The following is an 18,422-nucleotide window of genomic DNA, read 5'->3' as shown; positions in this document are numbered from 1 at the left end:
ATCCTAGGAGGTATTGCTAAATTGTACTTTCCTCAATGAAATGTTGGAAACTTCAATTTTCAACACCAGTTAAAGACAAAGTATAACAATATAATAGCATCAAGATTTCTGAAAATGCTAATAAACACAAAACTAAGATCAAAATTCAATTGTTTTAGTAAATCAGAGGAAAAATCTAGTATAATTCTAATAGCCATTAAAATTAAAAGATCAAGAAAAACAATGTTCTATCTAAAAGCTACAGGATGAATATGCAAAAAAAGTTCATTTAGCAATTTTTTAAAACCAAAAATACTTTAAAAAACTGAAACCTACAAACATGGAAATGCAATATGGAAAAGTACTCAATCTTTTGAAAAAAGTGTATTAAAGCAATCAGGTAAGTTTATCTGATGTATTTTTGTATCTGATTATCCAAAAATAAGGGCATGAAAAATGTATCAAAAATTTTCTTCAATATATTTGACTCCAAAGCCCAATTCTCATCACACACTGAATTCATAAGATTGTCACGGCATAAGAAAACACAATAAAGTTCATGATTTTAAATTTTTTTGTGGGAAATAACTAAATGCTTACTTATCCTTATGACTTAGTTCCTAAAATGGAATTTTCTAAATGAATGTGGCATGGCTGCAATACATACTTTATAAATCATAAAATATGTAGGCAAGTTAGAAGAAGAAAAAAGTAAACATGCCATCATGTACTTGCTTGAAGCTCTTCTTTTTTCTGGGGCTCAACTGGCCAAAAAGGAGTAAGTACACTACCACATGAGAATCAGAAGACAAAAGGAAACATTGATACAGGAGAAAACATTTATAATTGTTTTTCTTTCTTCATACAACCCAACTTGAAATGCACAGATAAAATGGCATATCACACATACATGATATACCAAATAGTACAAATTTTTCAAAGAGTTATTTCTAGAGTTAATCTTAACAAACCTGCTTAAGATAAATTTAAGGCTCTCCAAAAAAACTTTAATAAAACCAATGTTGCTTCTTAATTTTTATTTTCTTCACTATTCTTCATTATGAATGTTTAGTATGAATATTTCAGCCAAATATGACAACTGAATGGTATTAGATGATTTAGAACTTGAATGGGTCCTTTGTTATTTATCATCTAGTCTAAACACCTAATTTTAGATGAGGAAAACTGAGCCCCTGAAAGGTAAAAGGATTTTCTCTATGTTATAGAATAGCAGAGGTCAGAAAGAGTAGATCAACCTGAAAAAAATCACAACAATCTGTGACTGATCAGATAGATGTTAGTTAAATATGAGAATTTTAAACACTATTCAAATCCCAAACAATGCTGCACTTTACATACTTTGAATAATTAAAATGGTCAAATTACTTCATTTGTTCTGAATTGAATATACTTTTGCAACCTATAGGCAGTTTTCAGAATTTTGCTTTGAGTACTTTGAAAAAGTCAAAGGTAGGAAAATCAATTTATTTACTCCTGTAAATTTTCTTTTTCTTTAGAGGATATATAACTATAAAAATAAGAATGTTTGATTATATAGTAATAGAATTGCAGAAGCAAAAAGCACTAATAGTCCAAAACAAAATTTCACCTAGGGCCAGAGCCTGCTATGCTGATCACCCCAAATGGTTTCTTTCAGAAAGCTATTAAGTTAATAGTATCCGAAAAGCAATCAGTACCCATTAACTTACCCACCTACTGACCCATTTACTTTCCACAAACAAAGAGTTAACTAAACATAATCTGTACTTCTAATTGTCCTATTAAGAAGCCTTCAAGAGTTTGGGACTACTGCTGTTGATAAATGTAGCTAGCCAGGGGATCAAATTATACAGAGGAAAAAGAATCTCTCATTTCTTCCTCAAAATTAGGAGAAATATAAAAAATGAAAAATTACATGCAATAATATATCTTCACAGGTTGAAGTTTATTATGCTTATATAAGGTATAGAATTAATAACATAAATGGAGACTTTAAACCCATGGAGCTGCTACCAAAAAGGTATAATTTCTTAAAAGTAGGTCCTGACAAATAGATTTCTACTCAATATTGGCACTAACCTAAGAAAAGTTGATGTGATTTAATCATAACATCTTAAGGGTAATGTGGGCAACACTTTACATATGGCAAACACTTCAAAAGAAAAATGACTTCCTTAAAAACTAAGCACTTTTTTCTTGTAAATATACAAGTGATGGGGCATGATATCTTGGAGCTATAAGAGATCTTAGAAATCATCCAGTCTAAAAACCACATTTTACAGGTGAGAAAAGGTCCAGACAGATTAAGAAAGCTGTTCAAGGTTGCACAACTGGTGAGAGACAGTGTCAGGAGTTCCAGGTTTCTTATACTACTAGCTCATATCAACTTTCATTTATCAAATATTAAGAATACTTTTATTAAAGCAGTTCTTCAAGATTAAATATCTTCACTAAATGTGGTACAATTTAATGTGAATTAATTCCCAAAATGCTTTTCAAAGAAAACAAGAAGTTTTAATTTAAATTCTTAGATGCTAGGATTTGTAATAATATAAATTAATTGTTTATATCAGTTGGTATTTTTCTTTCTGTCTTTCTAGACATATCAGAGGCAAATCAACAAAGTAGGAGTATTGGTCAAAACAGACCAGGATTCAAAGCCCATCTCTATCCCAACTTCTGACTGATATAACAAGACATATAGCCTCTCTAAATCTTAACTTTAATGTCCTCATATATAAAATGGGTAATAATGTTATTAGTCACACTTATTTCAAAAGGTTATTCTGAGAACCAAAAGAAAAAATATATAAAGTTCTTTGTAAATCTTAATTATCATATAAATGTGGGCCATTAATATTAACTATCTTTGAAAACAAAAATGATAATATTAATAATTTAACTATGGCTAATTAGCAAGTAGTTTAAGTATTTAAATTATACTATGCAATTAGTAAACACTGAGGATATTTTATTTTCAAAAGTCCATAAAAATTCTGCCCCATAATATTCATATTTAGATCCCATTTGCCCTGCCTTCCCTCAAGAATGTTATACTTACTCTCTTTCTCTAGATCCTCTATTCTCAGCTATATAATGCTACTAACAAATATGCAGTCTTTTGTATATCGACTTGAGTTGCTTGGAGTAAAGGTGAAATTTATAAAAAAATTTTGAGTTCAGTTTTTTTATGTTTCTACATGGAGTAGCATAATAAATTCCAATGTTTCTAAATCTAAAGGGCTAAGCCACAAAAAAGGAAAACATTTATAATTCTCCTCATTTTAAAAAACATTTTAGGTAACTAGATTTTAAAAGATATTAAATCTAGATCAAAAAGTTAAGTAGTATTTACTATCTTTCAAAATCATAAGTCCCAAATCTAGACTCTGAAAGGACCATACATGATCCTCACTAATCTAATCCCCTTTGATTTACAGATGAATAAACGAATTCCTAATTAGGTGACATGGCCTGCCTAAAGTCTCACCATCACAGGTGAGATGAGAGCTTGGATTTTCTGACTCAAGAGCCAGTGTTTTTTCCACTGAATTATATTTTTGAAAATTCAATTTTCAACACATATTTCTTCATAAATATAATCACAAATAAGTTTAAGGAAGGTAACAATTAAGGAAGTTCTTTAATTTTATTGTTTTTCAATTGATCATTTCCTTAGCTTATCCCATATATCACTGCTCTCCTTATTTCTATTAAGAAAACTAAAGAAGAACTGATTATATATTCACTATATCATATCCTTTAAATAAGGCTTGATAATAGGAAAAAGCTGCTTCCTTAATCCAAAGAAGGGAGGAGGGGAATTATGACAGGTACCAATTTTTTCTCATTAGCTTTATCTAAAGATATTTGGCAAAGAATATTTTTTAAAAGTAGCTTTCAGGTTTTGGGATAGCACCCAAGTTCTAGAAACTGTATGATATGGTTAAAAGGTAATATATAATGAATTATAATTCAAGGACAAGGAAACATAATGTATTATTAATGGAACCTTCTAGTATCTTCAAAGTGACTAGAAATTAATACAAAAAGTCATGCTGAATATTATTCATTGCTGTAGATTTTAAGATAAGCCAGGCATATTTAATGTTTTCCTTTTAATCTATTTTGATTTAATACTTGCATATAATTTATTTTTCTAATGATATAAAAATAATTCAATGTTAATTATTCAAGAAAAGGACAAAAGTTTAGTAATAGCTACTTAATTTGATCCAATACTTAAGGTACTGAAAAATACTTACCCCTCTTTCGGTGAGAGGAAGGCAAATCTAAATCTACATTTCGTCTTCCACTCTATGAAGTTGAAGAGAAAAAAACCCTATTCAGTTATGAAATCAAAAACGATTTTCAATTTAGTGACTGATTTAATATTTTGGGCTTTAAAGAGAGAAAAAATAATCCAGACCATAATAATAAAGCCCTATTTAACCAGATGTCAAATAAGTAGCAACTTGAGCCTCTGAGAAAGGTTCTAATGAGCCTTCTAATTATGCTTAATTAAAAACCCCCAAACCTTAAAGTTAAATAACCATGAAAATATGTTGGAAGGCCTATTCACTTAATTTCTCAGGCTCTATTCAAACTCTCTCACAACTAGGAAATTTCTTCAGGCTTGGTGCGACTATATGAAAAAGATTTTTGAACTCTCCAACTAAATGTCTCAAAGAATTGAGTTATGTGGATCACTGAAAGAGGTTAACTGACTTCCCCCAAATCACTTATGGTATGTATCAAAATAAGAAGTGAACCTAGACCTTCTTAGCTTCAAAGCTATCTTCTATCCACTATGCCAGTGATGAGCAAACTTTTTAAAGAGGGGGCACAAAGGAAAGGAAATGCTCATCTGTTGGTCTGTTTCTAAGGCAACTCTTTCAAAGTTTCATTGTATTGTATCCTACTCATTGTATTCATCAGATTAGGAATAATGTTGTGCTGCCAGATAGAACATTTCAGGGGGCCACATATGGCCCGCTGGCAGTAGTTTGTCCATCACTGCACTATGCCAAAGGCATGGGAACAATGATATTTTCTAAAATTACCTTTACCTATTCCTGAACCCCCTTAAAAACTCACTGTTCTCTGCAAAAGTTGTTAGAAAAAAAGCAATTTAATTGAAAAAACTCACATTAAGGGGAAAATGATTGATGGCTTTAATTCTGTCAATGGCAGCTACATTTTAAAAAAATTCTTAACTTAATGAAATCTCCAGCTGGTGAAATTTTAGAAATCTGGCTTGAATATATATAGTTTTCCATGGCAACTTCAATTTGGTCCTACTACATAATGCCAGTAAATTAAACTATACAAAGTAATGACAAAAAATGACAATGGAGAAAAAGTGAGATACATTTACAATCTGTCTCAAAGAGAGACATCTCTGCAGACTGTATTGGAACAGTTTGTTCAGAATATATACAATATAGAGGACTAGCTAGAAGAAGTGGGAGTCATTTATTAGTATGGTGGCAGAGATATTCCTACATATTTTAACAGTCCCTGATAATATTATTATATCATACTAAATTCTAAAAAATCATAATTCTAGTAACTAGAAAATTAAAATTTTGTTTATACACTATTTACTAGAGCAGAAAAGTAGAATTCATTTTAAAAAGATTTTTTTTTACAATTAAAGTTTTTCAAGGTTCAAAGATTAAGATTCTTATGTGGGAAAATTTCTTTTTCAGATTTCTTCAATTTCTCAAAAAGCAAGATAAATGAGGTGGTACTATACTGATTGACTTGAAAATGGAACTTTAGATATCATAACAAAGTGCAGCATATATTTTATTCAGTTAAGAGAAAAAGCCTCTTACTTATTTAACTTTCTAAATCTCAAGAAAGGTATGAACTAATATAATAACAAAGAAAGAAAAGATAGCTCTTTTCAGATTAATTTAGTTTTAAAAAGTTTTATAAAGTAATTGGGTCCATTTCCAGTATGTTTTGAAGAAATAAGAACTGAACACAAGTTAGGATGGAGAAATTGGAGCAAATGAGAAAGTAAGCCAGCTCTATATTTCATATATATATATATATATATATATATATATATATATCCCTTACCTTCCATCTTAGAATCAATACCGTGTATTGGTTCTAAGGCAGAAGAGTGGTAAGGGCTAGGCAATGGGGTTTAAGTGACTTGCCAGGGTCACACACTAGGAAATGTCTGAGGCCAGATTTGAACCTAGGACCTCCCATCTCTAGGCCTGACTCTCAATCCACTGAGCCACCCAGCTGCCCCTTATTTCCTATATTTTTAAGGACTTCAGCATATGGCTTCATTATTTTGTCTGAAATTATATAATCGAATATTCCTTCTTATAAAACAAACAGAAGTATGCCAAATAAATGGGATTTTTGTGTTATTGCTGCTACTATTCATGTCTATTAGGGTAAAATAGAAGATATCTATGTATTTTAAATACTCATATTTATCTATTTTTCTTATAGGAAAGTAAGTTTTCCGTAGAGATAATACCAAAAATTTATTCAACATTTAATATACTCAAAGCTTCGTGTGTTTCCTTATAATTTAAAGATGAAAATATCCTCTTTACAGAAACCAAGGATAACAAAAAATCTTTTCCACTTACCAGTGAGTAACCCTCTTCATCTGATTCAGGTTGAGATAAATCAGATTCACTCCTTGATTTGATCAGTCTATAATTTGGACTTGCATGAACTGAGCGGCTCTCTGCAGTAAGACTTTCACTCCTGCCTCACACATGTACACAAAAAAGTTTGGTTTTTTTCAATTTGAGATTGTGAAAAGGTAAAATATAGCATTAGCAGCCTTTGTCTACAGACAAAAACATTCACTAATAAAAGGGACCTTTTCCCTCGTACTGAAATAAGTTACATTCTTCTTTTGAATATAAAGCTACCTAGAGATTTAAATGAATTTATATTTATCTTAACTACTGTTCTCAATAATAGGGGAATTCAATCTGCTTTAACTCAAAAATTACCTTGCTAGTTTCAAGTCACTGCTTCTGACTTCAAATTTATGATATTCAATTTCATCTATATCTTTATATTTAAATCATAAGTTCAATTTACATTTACAGATTAGTCATTAGGAAACAAAGTAGTAAAGATGGACCTGCTGGCAATTCCTACCTGGTCATAAGTAAAACCCCATCAGAGGCACTTGTTGTGGGCTGCTGCAACTGTCCTTCCTCTCTTCGCTTTTGAAGCTCTTCAATAACAGGACTTACTCCTAATATTAACAAGGCACATCGATGGATCACAGAATTGCATGCAGCAGTATATACATCCTGGCCCTCTGGAAGGTCTGTGCTGACCCTTCGCTCCTGTTGAGACTGAGGAGGCTGATCATCAACGCGAGTCCCAGACCCTGCCCCAGTGTTCATTCTATCTCGGTCCCGGCTGCGTGCTACTTCACGGGCTGATAGGAAACATTGAAAGATTTCTGTAATAATGCAACACAAAAACAAAGTCTTAACATATAGGGGAAGAAAACCAAAGAAATCTACATTAAAAATAGTAGACACGTGGAATAAGTACTCAATGAGATAAAAGAGAAGCAAACATGCTATTTTATTTATACAAAAATAAGTAAATTTCTTAAAAAATTGGTTTATCCACAATTGCGTGCCTTATTTTTATATTAATTTGAATAGGCTGGAAGGAGCAGTGAAATAACTTAGCCTTGTTTCAAACTCTGCCTCCACTAAATAAGAGTTAGCTAAAAAGAGCTGTTTAAAAGACATTAATAAAGTTACTTAAATGATTATAAAAGCCTTTATGTCTAGGGTCAAATTATAAAAGGTAATGAGAAATTGACATGTAACCTAAACTGTAATTAAATAGCTTTTTTCCTCCTGTGAGGTTCTGTTAATACCTACCAAAGTTCCTGCCTAAGATGATTTTTAAAAGGCTGGAATATACAAAAATGTACACAAAGTTTTTAATGTTATATTAACCATACTTTATTATAACCCAAACCATCAGCAAGTATTTATGAAGTGCCTACTATATCATTACGCCTAAAGCTAAGTTAATAAGAAATTTAACATATGATCACTCTCCCTCAAGGAATTTGTAACCAGAAAGGGGAAACAACAACCATGTGACAAGATAACTAACAACACCAAGCAATAAGTGATAAATACCCAACAAGTGGTGTGGACAATAACTCCACTCTAGAGTCAAGCACATGTCATAGAAGAAATAGCCTAAATTACATGCATACAATTTTAGGTTGTATATTAAGTACTCTTTTTGGAGGGTCAAAAATGAATGTGTTGATTAAAAACTACTATATTCAAAGAAATTTAACAATTTTCTTTAAATATCTAAATATTAAAATGATGGAAAAACCATTTTTCATGATTATGAAATTTAAAAAAGCCAAAAAAAAATATTTACCTGGCAAACCAAGTATCATACATGGTTCCAGATCCTACAGAAAGCAACATAGCATTCACATGGGTAACTTTTTACAGCTGATAGAAGGCAGCTGCCAGGCTTTCATGAGGAACATATTTTCAAGAAATGTGTTGCTTCCCATTACACAAGAATTTACAAAGTTGCCAGACATTTTTACCTCCTATGCATAAGGTATGCTACAGAGGATATGAAATGACACAAGTTGTGAAAACCTTCAAGAAGTTAGAATGAGTGGCAAAGCTTTCCAAAATCTAACAGCCCAGAGTCTCTGGACTTTTCAAGCAATCTATAATGAGTAATAGTAGTAGTAAGATTAAACTGACATTGAAGTGGCATGAATTACATTCAAGTTAGTTGAACATAATAAATCTAAAGTCCATATTGTATTTAAAATCAGTCATAGGGGCAGCTGGGTAGCTTAGTGGATTGAGAGTCATGCCTAGAGACAGGAGGTCCTAGGTTGAAATCCAGCCTCAGACACTTCCCAGCTATGTGATCTTGGGCAAGTCACTTGACCCCCATTGCCCACCCTTATCACTCTTCCACCTAGGAGCCAATGCACAGAAGTTAAGGGCTTAAATAAAAAAAATAATAAAAAAAATAAAATTAGTCATGAAGTTTTTTTCTGAATGTGCATGTATATACAAACACACAAACACTAATGGAAGGAAAGAAAGAAAACAAGTATCTATACAGTACCTAATATGTTCCAGGCACTGTGCTAAAAACTTTTTACAGTTATATCATTTCACATAATGTACACAAGATTATCCATCATTTCATATAATATACACAAGATTATCTTATCTTCAACTCAGTATAAAAATTGTAACTAATATAACTAGAGCATCACCACCTTTTAAATAAAGAGTTGAGAAAATTTTGTCCTTAAAAAGGCAATACATTTTACATATAGTATGAAAATTGTACTTACTACCAGCTGTCATAACTTCGTGCTCTCTCTCTTCTTCTTCATCTTCTTGTTCTGGATGTCCCTCTTCTCGGTCTCTCTCTGCTTGCTCTTCCATCTCTGCTTCTTCATCAATGGTTCGAGTAAAGGAATGTTCCTGTGCATCAGTATCTGCAGATTCCTGGTTTTCTGAAATCTTGAAAAAAAATCATTAGAAATCACATAATGATGTTGGTGATGGAATACTACTGTGTTGTAAGAAATAATGAGCAATATGATTTCAGAAAGAGCTAATGTTGCAGAGTAAAATAAGAGAAACAGAAGAACATTATACACAGTAACAATAATATTGTGGGATGATCAATTATGAAAGACTTGGCAACTGAGTAATATGATGATGATTCAGGACAAATTTTTTTTTTTAATAAAACCCTTACCTTCCGTCTTGGAGTCAATACTGTATATTGGCTCCAAGGTAGAAGAGTAGTAAGGGTTAGGCAATGGGGGTCAAGTGACTTGCCCAGGGTCACACAGATGGGAAGTGTCTGAGGTCAAATTTGAACCTAGAACCTCCCGTCTCTAGGCCTGGCTTTCAGGACAATTCTTAAGGGCTTATGACAAAGAATGCTATCCACCTCCAGAGAAAGAATTGTTGAAGTTGGAATGCAGATCAAAGCATATGATTTTTCCTTTTAGTTTATTTGGGTTTTTCTTTTTATATATTTATTATCTTCTAAAATAAGGAAATATGTTTCCCATGATAATACATTTATAACCCAGATCAAATTGCTTACCATCTCTGGGAAAGGGGAGGGAAAGAAGGGAAGGAGACAATTTGGGTCATCTAACTTCAGAAAACTTAAGTGGAAAACTACAGAGAGCCTCCCCTCTGCAGGTCTAGGGGCTTGATGGGATGCAGCATCAGCAGTTAGTCTGCGTTTCAATCATGTATCCCAAAGACTGTTTCTGGCAGCCTTGTGCTGGCTTTATTTTTTATACCCTTCTCTTAAGATTACATATGTGTTGGCATGGATTTCCATATTCAACATACATTTTTTTCTTGTAGATAATAGATCATACATTAACTTTTTTACTAACAACTTTTCATTCTCCAGTAACTTTCAATATTTTTCAAGGGTATGTTTGGCTTGTCTCCTTGGCTATGGGGTGGGGAACAGTTGAGGGATAGGGATGTACTGGTCTTTGCATAGAAGGCTACTTCTCCATTTATCATCCATTGTAACATACCAAATCAGGGATCAGGGGGAGCCTTATTGTTTCTGGTTTCTTATTACATAAGCTTCTGTGTATGGGAATGGAAAATCCAGGTACAGTTTTATTGGGGATTATCTCACTAATTGCTGGTTTGTTATGAAGTGACTTTTAGGGGAATTTCTGTATTAATACATATAAAGGAGGGAATTTCCTAGGAGTCTGTAAGGGCTCTAATAATGGTCTTTATTATTCTTCTATATTTCTCTGGGGTTGAGTAGTGATATTGATCACAATAATTTCAATAATAAGGAGTGTTAGTAAGAGAAGAGTCATACAGGAGTATCTGAGTGAGGAATTTCCATCCTCCCTGGAATATGCTTGCAGTTCTAGGATCCCACCCGTGACTTTGTCATTTAGAAAGGGTTTGATAGCCCCCAGCAGAAAACTGTTATTACATGTAATTGGTAAGTAAAATATCTTTACAAAAAAAATCACATGATAAAAATACTTTTCATAAGCCTTAGGGGTACAGTATTAATATTTTTTATTTAAGGAAAATATTAAGATAAATAACACACGTTTTCTTATTAAAATCTAAATACAAATGTTTCCAAAGAGTGGAAGGAGTACCTATATTAGTTATTTCATCCTAGATTTGGCTAAGAAGACTCTTACTATAAAACTCATCTATATCTACACCACATCAAGACTATGAAAAGGTTTAATGAGCATAACTTTAAAAGAATAAGTAAACAATCATTTTCTAAGTGTCTTCTGTATGCCAGACATTGGGGACACAAAGGCAAAAGTGAAACAATTCCTGCCCTTTAGAAGCTTATCATTATGAAACAACATTTATATCTCTAAGAATATATATACAAAAAAAGAAGAAAGACCATAAGGTAGTTTTGGAAGGGAATACACTAGCATACAGAGAGATCAAGAAAAGCTTTGCATAAGTAATAGTCCTTGAGTTGAGTCTTTAAAGAAACTCAGGATTCTAAAAGACAGAGTTGCATATCAGACTGCACAGCCAACAGGGCAAAGACAAAGAGATGGGAAAAAAAGGCTCATTCATGAGTGTCAGGAAGATAGCTAAACTGAATGGACCAAGCATGAGTAACATTAAGTGAGGTTCAATAAAACTGGAAAATTAGGTGAGGTCAAATTTTAAGGGCTTTAAAGGTCAAACAAAGGAGTTTATATTTGATATTGGAGGTATAAGAGGCTGATTATAAGAAGGTCTCTAGCCTAGAAAAGAAGTTTGGAAGATTTACCTTAAGAGCCAGTTAGAATCTTTTTTGGGCATTCCTTAAAAAGAATTCCCAGTGGCCCTTGAAAGGGACTGTTAGGAGATAATGGTCACTCTTGGGATTGTCCTCTCAGGAGTAAGAGGGTCAGAGATTTCCTTGGATCTCTCTTGGATGATTTTGGTGGTTGGTAGTTGGAAAAATCATCTCAGAAGACTGTTAGTAACTGAACTGGTTTAGAGTTACTGAAGCTATTTTCTCAGGAACTCTCCAGGGGGCAGCAGAGAGCAAGAGATACACAGACAGCTTGCCTGTGAAAAATCCTGATGGGCAAGTCTGGTTTCTTAGACTGGAGCAGCTGTAAATTCATATATATATATATGGAGATAAGATTTACAAATAAGGATATATGTAGTAAGATAGATTTATATAGATAGAATAGTTAAGTTAGCCCTGATTTATCAGGGAAGAAGATTTCTCTTGTGGAAAAGATTGGGTTCAGGGATTTAGTTATAATTGATTAGTTATAGGGAAATATATCTCCTCCTATCAATATCTATCTTTCCTTTTCCTTTCCCTGAATCTTTTATAGTTTAATAAATAGGATGTTTTAACCAGTCTCCAGTTGATTCCTTCAACTGCTAATCTAACTATCTCCTCAATTAAACAATTGAATCTCAATATTAGCTACATTCTATCAATATTTATTGACACCTATAAATACTAGATCAATTTCCAACATAACAAGTGGCGAGCCATTAAGGACAAGAACTTACCAAAAAATACAACTAAAAGAAATTAATAGTCAAAATGATATTCAGCAATATGAGTTTAGAGAATGTGTCCCAGGTTTTCAAAAAGACGATTCTTGGATATATTAGGGAGATCCCAGGCCCACAACCAATACAAGACATGCTCTGTCTTACACTTTTGGATATTTTAAAATTAACACCATCAGGGGGCTGTGGAATACTCTTAATGTTTATAACTAGGATGTTTATTTATTACATCCTAAATCTAATAGCACTACAGAGAAACAACAAAAAGAAAAAGCAAATTGGCATGTGATTTGAATATATAGAAAATGTAATAATGAGGCAAGGCAAATTAATGGAGCAATATTTTCAAGGCACAAAATTAGAGAGGGAAACCATGGAACTGAATAATAACACTGGAGGCTTTTTCCTACCACACAAGGTCCCAGTAATAACCCTAGAGCACCAACTCATAAATGTTAACTACCATAAGGGATTTACACAAGTAGATATAGATAGCTTTAAAAAGGGGACTCTTTTGAGGAAGAACCTGTGGCTGTTATCAAAGAATTTGAAAAAATAATTAAGCAATTTGATCCTGATTACCCGGATTTTGAAATTTTACTAGATGAATTATTGACAAAGTGGGAGAAAGAAAAAATTGTTAGAGAAACCAATGAATAGTCGCTTATAAATGCAAAATGGGAAATTCTGAAGAAGGTTGTGAACAACTGGTTAAAGTGAGATAGGCAGTAATTAAAATGATGAGAGAATACTCTGATAGGCCAGGTACCTGAACTAAATTTGAACGGATGAGACAGGAAAGTGGGGAGACACCGTCAGCCTTTATGGATAGGCTTATAGATCTAGGGGAATGGTACATAGGATTTGACATCTCCAAAGAACGTGTTGTGAGGCACTTAAGTAGACAGTTTGTTAAAAATACATGTGCAAAAAAAAAAAAAAATACATGTGCAGTGGTGAGACATTGCTTTAAACAACAATGCCCTGACTGGAATGAAATGGAATTAAGACAATTTGAAAAGTGTAGGTACACATATTTACAATGCTGATAAGGATAAACATGAAGAAGGGAATAATGAGTTAGTTGAAGAACTGAGACAAGAGATAAAAGATCTGAAAATAAAACTTAGCAAAGTAGAAAAACAGGAAAAAACTAGAGCTGCTGTCAGAGAATATAAACCACAGAGGCAGTTTAATGCTCCACAAAGAAATTACAATGATCAGGGCCCTAGGTGTTTTATGTGTGACCAAAGGGGACATTTAATGAGGGATTATAGATCCTGGGACAAGTTTTCAGGCAAAATGGAGGCTACTTCCCCAATAACTTTAGGAATAATGGCTATTAATGGCTACAGGGGAAAGAATGGGTTTAGAAATGAAGGCAGGTACAACAATCCAGGCAATGGGTACAATGGATTTAGGTATGAATATCAAGATACAAGAAATGGCTTTGCAAATGTCTTTCCAAATGGATGTCCAAATGCATATATAATCACTAGGGTAATAATCAAAATGAGGCAATGCAAATGTATATAAAAGAATGGTGTCAGCCCTAAATATTCACAAACTGTCAGTGCTAATACCCAGAAGCAAGAAACCCATAAAGATGAATTATGAAGGTTTATTACTAGGGGAGATGGAACTGTAGATATTGTGAATGACAGAATTGAAACACAGACATTAAAAAATGAAGCAAATAATTTAGAGAGTGAAGGACAGGCTGATGAATATAGGTTTTCTGATCCAGAGATAATGACACCAATAAGACCAGTTCACTTTCCCCAGAACAGTACAGAACTGCATGTCACACTGAAAATTGGAAATAGTATTTATGATTCTTTACTGGAGCATATAAATCTGTAATGACAAATTCCCCAGAGGCGCAATGCGATACTGTGGGGTCTATGAAGGTTGTAGGAATTTCTGGGTCACCTTTTGAGGTGAAAAAGCTGCCACATAGGATGGTTTCCCCGGGACCATTGAGTATATAACATTCATTTTTATTGATAATGTAAGGGGGGAAATAATAAACCAGGGTGTTGCAACTTTGCAAACTTAGCAAAGGCATGGGTTTGCAAAAAAAGGGTCTGGTCACATGCATGGAACTGAAGGGGCAATTCCAGAATCTGTGGAAGATAGAAACCTAAGGACCAAAGACTGTTGAGGATACATTTTTCCTGTTTGGCCAGGAGAGTGGAGAGTCCACTTCCTATGACAGTTTATTTATGCCTATAGGAGGTAGCTTGCCTTTCTTGATACCTGAAGGTTCCTGTATTTCAACTAGTGAGAAGAAACTGATATCCTGCCCATCCCTGTTTCCAGTTACCATCTCCAAGATATCTTGTGAGCTCCTGATTACTGATTCTTGAGAGGTTTCCTGAGTGTGAAAGCTAGACCCTGAAAAACTCTCTCTTTGGACCAGAGGGCTGCAGCCATCTTTGCCTCTAAAGAAGTTCATCAAGATTTCAACCCTTCCTACTATGACAAAGTTTTACCATGACTATCTTTAATTTGAGGGCCAGGACCAGATGGATTCACAAGTGAATTCTATCAAACCTTCAAAAAACAACTAATTCCAATACTATACAAACTATTTGACATAATAAGCAAAGAAGGAGTTCTACCAAACTCCTTTTATGATACAAATATGGTACTGATCCCAAAGCCAGGTAGATCAAAAACAGATAAAGAAAACTACAGACCAATCTCCTTAATGAACATAAATGCAAAAATCTTAAACAGAATACTAGCAAAAAGACTCCAGCAAGTGATCAAGAGGGTTATTCATTATGATCAGGTGGGATTTATACCAGGAATGAAAGGATGGTTCAACATAAGGAAAACCATTCACATAATTGACCATCATATCAACAAGTAAACCAAAAAAACCCCACATGATTATCTCAATAGATGCTGAAAAAGCCTTTGACAAAATACAACATCCATTTCTATTGAAAATTCTAGAAAGTATGGGAATAGAAGGGCCTTTCCTGAAAATGATAAACAGTATATAACTAAAACCATCAACAAGCATCATATGCAATGGGGATAAATTAGAAGCCTTCCCTATAAGATCAGGAGTGAAACAAGGATGCCCATTATCACCTCTATTATTTAACATTGTACTAGAAACACTAGCAGTAGCAATCAGAGAAGAAAAAGAAATTGAAAGTATCAAAATAGGCAATGAGGAGACTAAGCCATCACTCTTTGCAGATGATATGATGGTATACTTAAAAAATCCTAGAGAATCAACTAAAAAGCTAGTAGAAATAATCAACAACTTTAGCAAAGTTGCAGAATATAAAATAAATGCACATAAATCATCAGCATTTCCATATATCTCCAACACATCACAGCAGCAAGAGGTAGAAAGAGAAACACTATTTAAAATCACCCCAGACAATATAAAATACTTGGGAATCTATCTACCAAAACAAACCTAGCAATTATACGAAAACAACTAAAAAACACTTTCCAAACAAATAAAACTGGATCTCAACAATTGGAAAGCCATTAATTGCTCATGGGTAGGACTAGCTAACATAATAAAAATGACCATTCTACCCAAATTAATTTACCTATTTAGTGCCATACCTATTCAAATTACCAAAAAACTTTTTTACTGAATTAGAATACAAACAGATACAAAGAACAATTGTTAAGAAAAGATGATGGTAGTTATGGAACTGTTCTATTACAGTTGTATATTCTTTTATGAGTTCTTTTTGGTGAAATATCAGAACAATGTTATGGGTTCCTGGGATTTAAAATATTAACTCCTATACTTGATATATTGTTAAGGAAGATTATTTCATATATACCAGTGATACTATTCCTTATCTGTGCTGCTTATCAAGGGTACCTATTGGCTGTTGCAAGATTCCAAAAATTAAAGACCTTTCTATATGTAAGCTTTAAAGACAATGAAATGAAACAACTGGTACTAGTGATGAAGGAAACCTTGGACAAAATTCAAGATTTTTATAAGCAAAAAGGAAAGGAAACTGAAGCAAAGTAGAACATCTAGATAAGCAAGCTGATAATATTCAGGCAACAAAAATAGATTTTGAGAATACAGTTATAGATAATGCTGGAGCTACACTACTGCCTCTTAGGGATGTTACCTACTTATAACCAGATGTAGGAATAGTCCATGTGAGAACTCACAAACAATTCAATGTTGAAGACTTAGAATCCATAAAAAAGCATAGCTCAAAGTTTTTCAAGGACGCACATAAGTGCATAAGGGAATTTAAGAGAACTGTGGGGTTGTTTGATCCAGACATTGTTGATTGTGAACTTCTTTTGAGAGAATTGTTTACCAAAAGAGAAAGGAGCAATTTATTGATGAAACTGTGCAAAACACTAGTTTCTTATTTTCTCCCTTACAATGTGAAACTCCCCTGTAAATCTTTTGGGTAGGGATTTATTGTACAAATTGAGGGCAATGACAGTGTGTACTCCCATCTGGTGATATTTCTCTGGAGCTGTCAGAGGAATCACAAAATTTGTTCTCAGTGTTATTCTTAGAAAATCAAGAAATACAAAAGATACAGATTCTTATGAAATTCCTACAAATATCCCAGAAGCATTGTGGGCCACATCATCTACAGATGTAGGGTTACTAAAATCAGCTGTGCCAGTGAAAATTACAACTAGAGGTGGTCCAATTTTATCAATAAGGCAGTACCCCTTATCAAAAGAGGCCATAGAAGGCATAACACCACTGATAAGAGTCCTTGTTAAAGCAAAAGATTATAATCCCTTGCATATCTGAGTATAACACTCCAATCCTGCCAGTCAAGAAGCCTAAGTTAAATGCAAATGGAAAAACACTTTACAGATTTGCACAAGATCTCAGAGCCATAAACAACCATGTAGTAAAAAGCCATTCAGTAATACCAAGTCCATTAACAATAATTTCATCAGTTCCTAGCAGTGCAAGATATTTCATGATGGTGGACCTGTGCTCTGCATTCTTTTCTATCCCAATTCATAAAGATTCCCAGAAGATCTTTGCGTTTATGGGGTAGGGCTCTCAATATACCTGGAGTCGTTTGCCCCAAGGGTTCGCAGAAAGTCTGAAGGTCTTCTTCCAAATTTTAACAGAAGACCCTATCAATATTCAATTTAGAGAGAGCACACTTATCCACTTTGTTTATGACTTGTCATCTTCTCCCTCAGTTAAGGCATGTCAAAGAGATAGTAAACACTTTCTCTGCTAGTTATTTAATAGGGGACACAAAATATCAAAAGCAAAAGTACAGTGGTACTAAAGTAGAATATCTAGGATTTGTACGAGCAGAAGAGTCCAGATACATCTCAGAAAAAAGAATTGCAGACATTCAGAAATTCCTTGCAGAAAAGACTGGGTTCAGGGATTTAGTTCAAATTGATTAGTTATGGGGAAATATATCTCCTATCAATATCTATCTTTCCTTTTCTTTTCCCTGCATCTTTTATAGTTTAATAAATAGAATTTTTTTATAACTAGCCTCTAGCCAATTCCCTCAACTGCTAATTCAACCATCTCCTCAATTGCCAACAACTGAATCTCCATATTAGCTACATTCTATCAATATTTATTGACATCCATAAATACTAGATCAATTTCCAACATAACAGAGGTAAAAGGGAGTCAATGAAGTTTCTCAAGTATAGGAGTTGTGGTCATACCTGTGTGCTTTACAAAAATCACTTTGGTACCTTTGAGGAAAACAGACTACACTAGAGAAAAACCTGAGCCAAGACAACCAATTAAAGGGCTATCCCAATAAAGTTCAAGTAAGAGGTGATGAGGGTCAAAGTAGGATGGTTTTAGTGTGAGTGGAGAGAAGAGGAAGG

The 18,422-nt window shown here is 33.5% G+C and overlaps 1 protein-coding gene across 1 annotated transcript in view; it reads right to left on the bottom strand.

The window, feature by feature from the left end:
- Positions 1-18,422, bottom strand: part of HERC1 (HECT and RLD domain containing E3 ubiquitin protein ligase family member 1) — a 196,236-nt gene that overhangs the window by 121,660 nt on the left and 56,154 nt on the right. Inside the window, exons 21-24 of the mRNA XM_044665362.1 lie at positions 9,356-9,527; positions 7,129-7,441; positions 6,603-6,723; positions 4,245-4,296 (exon numbers count right to left, since the gene is read on the bottom strand). Coding sequence (XP_044521297.1) covers positions 4,245-4,296; positions 6,603-6,723; positions 7,129-7,441; positions 9,356-9,527 — 658 coding nt within the window. The remainder of the gene's footprint in view (positions 1-4,244; positions 4,297-6,602; positions 6,724-7,128; positions 7,442-9,355; positions 9,528-18,422) is intronic.

Source organism: Gracilinanus agilis, chromosome 2 (assembly GCF_016433145.1).
Source record: "Gracilinanus agilis isolate LMUSP501 chromosome 2, AgileGrace, whole genome shotgun sequence".
Classification (NCBI taxonomy): Eukaryota; Metazoa; Chordata; class Mammalia; order Didelphimorphia; family Didelphidae; genus Gracilinanus; species Gracilinanus agilis.
This window is presented reverse-complemented; position numbering and strand designations above follow the sequence as displayed.